Raw genomic sequence first — 8805 nt, forward strand, 5'->3', positions numbered from 1 at the left:
TCTTTTCTTCCTTTTTCTTCTTTTATTTCTTTGTTCTTTTCTCTTTCTTTCCACTGCCTTCCTCACAATAGGATAGCAGGTTGGACTCGCACCATGACAACCAGACGGCTCGCCGCACATGACTCAGCCCAACAACTCGACAGACTCGAATCAAGTCTTGGTGAAGCTAGGGGCTTGATCACCCTCCACTGTCTCTCCTTATTTCTTTCTTTTCTTTCTTCCAACACCAGGGACATCTCCATCTGGTGAGACGCTGACTATGGCGCGCCCGAACCGGTCTCGACTCGACTTTGAACAGTGGGGGAAGACAATGGCCATTAATGGCGTTTTCGCCAAGACCACATTTTCCTCGAATCTGACTCCATCAGACAGTCCATGAGGACCCTAAAGAGCTTGCAGGTAAGCTTCATCGAAGCTTAAAGGAGGTTCAAGTGATGGGGAGAGCTTGGGGAGAAACAGCTGCTCACACTCTCTCTCATCCTCTTTCCTTTTCTAAAGACCTAGCCTTGAACGGTCAAGATCACTCCAGTTTGAATGGTGGAGATGCAAGGAGAGGAGCTTACATGGGTCACCAATCTTGGCAGCAAGAATAGGTTCCATTTTCGAAATGTTTGTGTTCATAGGGCTTATTCTCCGTAATGATTGTGTGCACGCGGGTGCATTTCAATGGGTGAAACCACCTAGGGTTCGGTCAGAATGCAATGCCTCACACGATGGATGGCTCTGATCATCCAGATGGCTAATGATGGTGGGCCACGGATTAAAATAGAGGACGCCAGTCCGTCCACTGCCAATCCAGAGAGAGAGAGAGAGAGAGAGAGAGAGAGAGAGAGAGAGAGAGAGAAATCTCTCTTTTTTGAGAGAGACACGGTCAGAGGCGTCTGAATGAGCTCCCTTAACTCAATGTACAGCGGGTGCACACCCTATTGTGCACGCCCATGATCTAGATGTGGGGTCCACTCGACTCTTTTACCTGATCCACACCGTTCATTCCCCTTGGTGGGTCCTATCTTAGACCAAAGATGGGGTAGATCCAAGGTCCAGGTGGGCCATACGAGTTGATTCTTAGCTCTAACGGTGGTTTCTCGTTGATCTGAGGGTCGGATCATCCCAATATTGAACGTCAATGGTTAAAAGACCTAAATGGGCTATTTGTGAGGCTTTCATCATATATTATTGGCCAATTAATATAAAATTTATTACTATTGTACATTACTTATAGTTACATTGATTTAACAATTTAAACCTATACAAATATAATTTTAATATTAACATACTATTATTTACATGCTATTGGCCACACATTTACTAGTGTATAATTCATAATATCTTTTATCATACTATACATATATATGAATTGGAAATTGTACAACACCATATTTAAAATTGCATTGTTAAATAATATACAACTTTATTAAAATATCTAATAATTTTTGTATACGTATTTATAAAAGATATTTAATACTACACTAATATTTATAATTCAATCATATGTTGTAAAATTATTATTCATTATGTTTATTTATTATAATATTATTTTCATAATATTTTACATACATTAAGTAATTACAGATCACTCTATTTCAATACATTTTTATACATTATTTAATTAATAATTAAATTATCAAAATACATCCATAATCCTTTTGATCTGTGTTTGTGTAAAATTTATGATATAATAAATAATAAAAATTAATATATTTATTAAATATATTACTGGATGGTTTGATTCATCTATCGAGGTGATCGAAGTCCTAACGACGGGTTATGCTGATGATGTGATGGTTCGTCTCGAACGTCAATGGTTGGATGGGTTAACCTATGAATGGGGGCTGTAATGTACGTGAATATTTAAATAGGTTAGGTTTACATTTATACTAAACTAGATTACATGGTAACACCCTAGCACTGGAAAGTTCGGGGTGTTACATGGTATGCGATAAAAAATGAGGTATATCCTAATATCAAGTCAACCACATTATAGGAAGCAGTGTTGGATGAGCGTAGACCATTAAAAACTTTTTGGGAGCCATAAAAGTTTTGGATCAAGCTGATCTTCTTCTTTTTTTTTTCCCTTCATCTGTGCCTGTATGACCTAATCAACAAATTGGATGCCAAATAACCAATACAGTGGGCCTTAGGAGGATTTTAATGGTGGATATCCAATTACTATTGTTTTCATCTTGTGGTCCACATGACAACCACGATCCATACAACATGACAACCACGACCCGTACAACATGACAACTACGACCCATGCAAATCACGACCCAAATGGGCCGTAGTTGTATGAATTACAGTTGTCATGTTATATGGGTCTTAGTTGTCCTGTTATATGGGTCTCAGTTGTATGGGTTGCAGCTATATGGGTCGCGGTTGCCCTGTTATATGGTTCGCAGTTGTCTTGTTATATTGGTCACAGTTTTCCTGTTATATGGGTCGCAATTGTCATGTTATACGGGTCGCAGTTGTCCTATTATATGTGGTCGCAGTTGTATGGATCGCAGTTGTCATGCTATATGGGTCGTAGTTGTCATGTTATATGGGTCGCAGTTGTATAGATCGCAATTGTCTGGTTTTATGGGTCACAGTTATCCTGTTATATGGGTCGTGGTTATATGTTATATTGGTCGTGGTTATCATGTTATATGGGTCGTGGTTGTAATGTGACGTGTGCAGTTCGTAAGGGTTGAGGTTGCCATGTGACATGGAACCCACCTTGGTATATGTTTAATCTACGCCGTCCACCACCTTCTCCATGTTATTTCATTCTATGAGCAAAAAATGAGACAGATCCAAGTCCCGAGTGGATCACACTAAGGGAAACAAAATCCTGCTAGTGCGCCTCGACTCCTATTATTTAAAAATAAACAAGTTATTGATTACATTAGCCTGATAACCACAAACCTTAGTACATTACAACCACGACCCTTACTTCTAGACAACCATGATCCATTCGAAGGTTAGTGGTTCACATTCACTATGGATCGTTGTTGTCAACCGCGACCCTTTGTGGATGAAAACAATGATCCATTATGCATGTGAACCACGACCCTTCGAATGGATCATGGTTGTCATGTAGCAAGGGTTGAGGTTATCACGTTATATAGGTCGTGGTTGTCATGGGTCGTAATTGTCATGTTATATGGGTCGTAGTTGTCATGTTATATGGGTCATGGTTGTCACCCGGGTCATGGTTGTCATGGGTCGTAGTTGTCATGTTATATAAGTCGTGGTCGTAATGTTGTATGGGTTGTAGTTATAATGTTATAGGGGTCGTGGTCGTAATGTGTAACGTGTGCAATTCATGGTTGTAACGTAGTAGGGGTCGATGTTGTCATGTTATAAGGATCGTGGGTCCTTTCATGATTTATGTGTCGAATCCAATCCATCCATTGGATTTAGAATTTAATTTAACGTCATGGCCCAAAAAATGTTACATCCAAAAAATTTATGCCCGAAAAGGTTTTCAATGGTAGGTTTTCAATTTCACTGCTTTGTATGTTGTGGTCCACATGAGCCTTTGATATGCCTCATTTTTTGGCTCATTCCTTAAAATAAAATGATCTTTCAAAATGAATAGACGGCATGGATAAAATATATACATCACAGTGGGCACAATAAGACCATTCATCTCTACATATATTGGGATGGGTAAGTCAAGTAACGTGACTTACTAAAATAACATTCTCGAGGTCTTGGGAATCTGGACTCCTCCAGCTATCTGACTGTGGGGTAACCTGACCATATTGGACTGGACGCGGATTAGCAATGTGGGACCCACCATGATGTATGTGTTGTATCCAAATTATCCATCCATTTGGTGATATAATTTTAGGGTATGAACCAAATAACGAGTCCGATCCAAAGCTCGAGTAGATCCCACGAAAGAAAGCAATGGAGAGAGTGACGTCCACCATTAAAAATTTCTAAGGGCCACGAAAGTTTTCGATCAATCTGAAATTTGTGTTTTACCTTCTTTCATGTCTGTCTTAACTTATGAACACGTTGGATCTCAGATAAGCATCATAGTAGACCTTAGGAAGGTTTCAATGGTGGGCGTCACTCTTCCCACTGTTTTCTATGGTGGGGTCCACTACAGATTTGGATCTACTCATTCTTTGTCTCATGCCCTAAAATGATATCTCGAAAAGGATGGATGGTGTGGATACAACACATATATCATGGTGGGTCTCACATAAATTGGTGACATCACTTCAGCAGTAAGTCTCGCTGCTCAACTTGTCCCTATCTAACCGGATTGGCTGCTAGAGGCTTTCGCGTGATGTTCCTGCTCAGAGAACCCAAGTAGGGCCAGTGTGATGTTTGTGAGAAATCCTCCCCTTCCATCCATTTTTTGAGTTCATTCCAGGACATGATGCCAAAAATGGACCGTATCCAAAGCTCAAGTAAGCCGTTCTAAAGGAACGAGCAAGTTTTCAAGGGTGACCGTGCAATCCCCACTCTTTGAGGGAAACGGATTGGCTACTCCCCCTTACAAATGGCTGGTGGTCGGTGCTGTGGGCCTCACCATGACGTATGTGTTTCATCCATGCCGTCCATCTATTTTCACAGATCATTTTACAGTATGAGACCAAAAAAGAGGTATATCACAATCTTAAATGGACTACATTACAGGAAACAGTATTGAATGAGCGCCAACTTTTAAAAAACATTTTGGGGCCATAAAAGTTTTGGATCAAGCTGATTTTTGTTTTTTCCCTTCATCTGGGCGTGTATGACCTAATCAACATATTGGATATCAAATAAACAGTACAGTGGGCCTTAGGAGGATTTTGATGGTGGATATCCAATCACTATTGTTTTCATGTGGTGTGGTCCACCTGAGATTTATATATGTCTCATTTTTGGGATCAAGCCATAAAATGATCTGTAAAAATGGATGAACGGAATGGATGAAACATATACATCATTATGGGCCCACATAGCACCGACCACCAGCCACGGGGCTGGTGTCAGGGGGAGTAGCCAATCCGTTCCCCTCTTTGAGCTTTGAATCCCCCTACTTTCTAGCTTATAAATGAGCTGGCAAAATACATGTACGGTGGGGAGAAATCACAAACATCAAGGTGGGCACACAAAGCTTTGACGCCAGCTAGTCCGCAGGCACTGTGGAGACGGTAGGCCGTACCATGAAGATCACCTAAAAAAATCAATCCGGTCCACTAATTAGGCAGACGTACCATTTAGATCAACGGTTTGGATGAAGATGGCATGGCCCCAGTTGTACAGACAAAGGCGTAGGGAGACTCTGTATGTCCTCGTTTTGAGGACTAGACTGGCACTTCCCTCCACGGTTTCTCAGAAGTCCACATTTCCGTACTATGGACCCCAAAATGGATGGACGATGATCCTTGTCCCCAAAAGTCTCTACCCCAAGATGTGCTAAGGAACTTGATTAACGGTTTGGATGTCTTAGACGATCAAGATGCCAGAGACTTGCCTTCTCAAGAGCGGAAACGGATTGGTTAGGATTGCTTGATCAGTGTTAAGAGAAAATGGTGGTGAACTAGCATGATTGATGTGTGCGGTCTTCAGATCTTATAAATTAAGGAGAGCCGGAAGGAGAAATCAGCAAAGAATCAATTTTCCTTTTCAAAAGCAGAGAGAAAAGGAATGGAGATCAGTTGTTATTCTCAGCAGAGAGGCTTTCTTATTTCTGTCTTTCTTTTAAATGTATTAATATATTGGGGAGGATATTGGAAGGTGAGTGGTTGCTTCGATTCCGAGAGAAAAGCTCTCACCACCTTTCGGAAGGCTCTCAACGACCCTTCCAATCTTCTCTCTTCTTGGGATGATGATGCCTCTCACTGCTGCAAATGGAGAGGAATTACCTGCCACAACATAACTGGGTACGTTGTTAAACTCGATCTCCACACTCATTATGACGGGTTCCTTATTGATGGCGGAATTAATCCAGCATTCAGTCTAAGTGGCAGAATTGATCCAGCTCTGGTTCAACTGAAGCATCTTCAGTTCTTGGACTTGAGCTTTAATGCTTTTAATGGCGCACCAATTCCAGATTTCCTGGGTTCAATGAAGGAGTTGAGGCATTTGATCTTGTCATGGGCAGGATTCAGCGGGAGAATCCCTCATCAGCTTGGAAACCTCACTAAACTCATTTCCCTGAAGCTTTCCTCAGATTCTTTGAGTGCCAAAAACCTTTGGTGGTTGACAAGTCTACCTTCTCTCAAGTACCTTCACATGTCTCATGTGGACCTTTCCAAGGCAAGCCATGATTGGGTCCACGTAATGAACATGTCTCCTTCCTTTGTTGAGCTAAGCTTATTCGATTGTGGTCTTTCATATATTTCTCCAACTCTTCCTTCTGTTAATTTCACATCTCTCCGTGTCCTTGATCTCCGTTTAAACAACTTCAACTCTACCATTCCAAACTGGATAGCTAACATTAGTAGCCTTGTGTCCTTGAATTTCTTAGATAACAACTTTCATGGTGAGGTTCCTTATGATCAAATTTCAAAACTTCCTAACTTGGAAGAGTTGTGGTTGGGATCAACTGATGATAGCCTCAGGGTTGATTGGTCAGAGTTCCTTGAAGGCAGCTGGAGGAAGCTGAAGATACTTCATCTATCTTTCAGTCAGCTGCATGGAGGAATCCCCAACTCTATTTGGAATATGACATCACTTGAGTCTCTCTCTTTGTCATTCAGTGAGAATATAACAGGTAGCATTCCAAGAGCCATAACTAAGCTTATCAATTTAGAGAGCCTGTCTTTGTATGGATACAAAATGCATGCGGCCATTCCTGATTGGTTACATGAGCTCAAAAATCTTAAACACCTTTCTCTCCAAGATTGCATGCTAACAGGCCCAATCCCTGCAGCTCATCTTGGAGGATTGTCTTCCTTAGAAGAACTAGATCTCTCAGGGAATCAATTGAATGGGAATATACCTGCAGCTCTTGGAGGATTGTCTTCCTTACTATATTTATCTCTCCATGGGAATCAGTTGAATGGGAATATCCCTGCAGCTCTTGGAGGATTGTCTTCCTTGCTATATTTATCTCTCCGTGGGAATCAGTTGAATGGGACAATCCCAACAACTTTAGGACAACTTTCTAACTTGTCTGGGCTTGACCTCTCTTACAACTCCTTGACAGGAAACGTGTCTGAAAGTGTTTTTGAAAACCTCAAAAAGTTGAGGTACTTATTTTTGTCTTCCAATTCTTTGGTTTTTGATCCACACTCTGATTGGGCCCCTCCATTTCAGCTTCACCGTATTGACCTAGGATCATGTCATTTAGGTCCTCGTTTTCCTCTCTGGCTACGGGCACAAAAATATGTAGAAGACTTGTGTCTCTCTAACACAACCATCTCTGGCATCATCCCCACCTGGTTTTGGGATTTAACACCCCAACTTCTTTTCCTAAGCCTTTCAAATAACCAGATTTTTGGCCAATTGCCCAGCCCTTTAAAAATGCATGCTCAGGCCTGCATTGATTTGAGTTTGAATCATTTCAATGGTCCCATACCCTGCATATTGAATGGAGCCAGAGTACTTGATCTCTCCAACAATCAATTTTCTGGGCCAATCCCACCCAATTTTACATCCACAATGCAGTATTTGGAATTCTTTTCTGCCAAAGGTAACCAAATCAGTGGCATGATTCCCTCATCCATTGAAGGAATGAATTCCTTAACTGTCCTTGATCTTTCCCGAAACAATATTGGTGGTATCATTCCATTGAGTTTGGGTAATTGTGTAGCACTTGAGGCACTTGATTTGAGCAAGAACAGGTTATCCGGAGTAATACCCACGTCTTTAGGTCAGTTACGTCAACTCCAGACAATGCACTTGAGCACCAATACTCTATCAGGAAAAATACCTTCATCTTTGAAGAAATGTACTAGTTTGGAGACTCTGGACCTTGGACACAACAATTTCTCAGGTCATATTCCCACTTGGATTGGCGAAAGCTTTCCAGCTTTAAGAATTCTGAGTCTCCGATCAAATATGTTTTCTGGTAACATCCCATCACAATTATCAAAACTAACTTCTCTTCACGTCCTTGATGTTGCACAAAATTATTTATCTGGTTCAATTCCCCAAAGTTTTGAAAATCTCATGGCCATGAAGAATGAGCAGAAGATAAACCACGTTCTTTCCTATGGAGGGATGAGATCATCATATTACAAGGAAAACTTGCTTGTGTCAGTGAAGGGGCTAGTGCTTGAATACACAAGAACAGTTTCACTGGTTACATGCATGGACCTTTCAAGAAATAATTTGTCTGGAGAGATCCCTGAAGGATTCACAGGACTTTTGGGATTGCGTGCTTTAAACTTATCTGGAAATCATTTGGCCGGAAAGATCCCAGATAAGATTGGTAAATTGGCATTGCTAGAGTCTCTTGATTTCTCTGAAAATCAACTTTCAGGTACAATTCCTCAAAGCATATCAAATTTAACTTTTCTAAGTTGCTTAAACTTGTCGTTTAACAACTTGTGGGGGAAAATTCCATCTGGAAATCAGCTCCAAACATTCCAAAATCCTTCTATTTATATGGGCAACATCGGACTTTGTGGACCTCCTCTTCTAGATAAGTGTGTTAGTGATGAGACTCCTCCAGGTCCTGGTTACGTTGAAAAAGATGAAGAAGAGGATGAGATGCGTTGGTTTTACTCTGGGTTGGGACCAGGATTTGCAGTTGGGTTTTGGGCCTTATGTGGCATTTTAGTGCTCAAGAAGTCTTGGAGGATTGTCTATTACCACTTCTTTGATGAGATGAAAGATAGACTCTTTCCGTAATTATTATAGGATGTT

The 8805-nt window shown here is 41.0% G+C and overlaps 1 protein-coding gene across 1 annotated transcript; it reads left to right on the forward strand.

Moving 5' to 3' along the window:
• The first annotated feature begins 5580 nt into the window (after positions 1-5580).
• On the forward strand, positions 5581-8805 carry LOC131224668 (receptor-like protein EIX1). Its single transcript, XM_058219949.1, has one exon. It carries the CDS (start codon positions 5638-5640, stop codon positions 8788-8790), a length of 3153 nt encoding a protein of 1050 aa, XP_058075932.1. The 5' UTR covers positions 5581-5637; the 3' UTR covers positions 8791-8805.

The sequence above is a fragment of the Magnolia sinica genome, chromosome 14 (genome assembly GCF_029962835.1).
Source record: "Magnolia sinica isolate HGM2019 chromosome 14, MsV1, whole genome shotgun sequence".
Classification (NCBI taxonomy): Eukaryota; Viridiplantae; Streptophyta; class Magnoliopsida; order Magnoliales; family Magnoliaceae; genus Magnolia; species Magnolia sinica.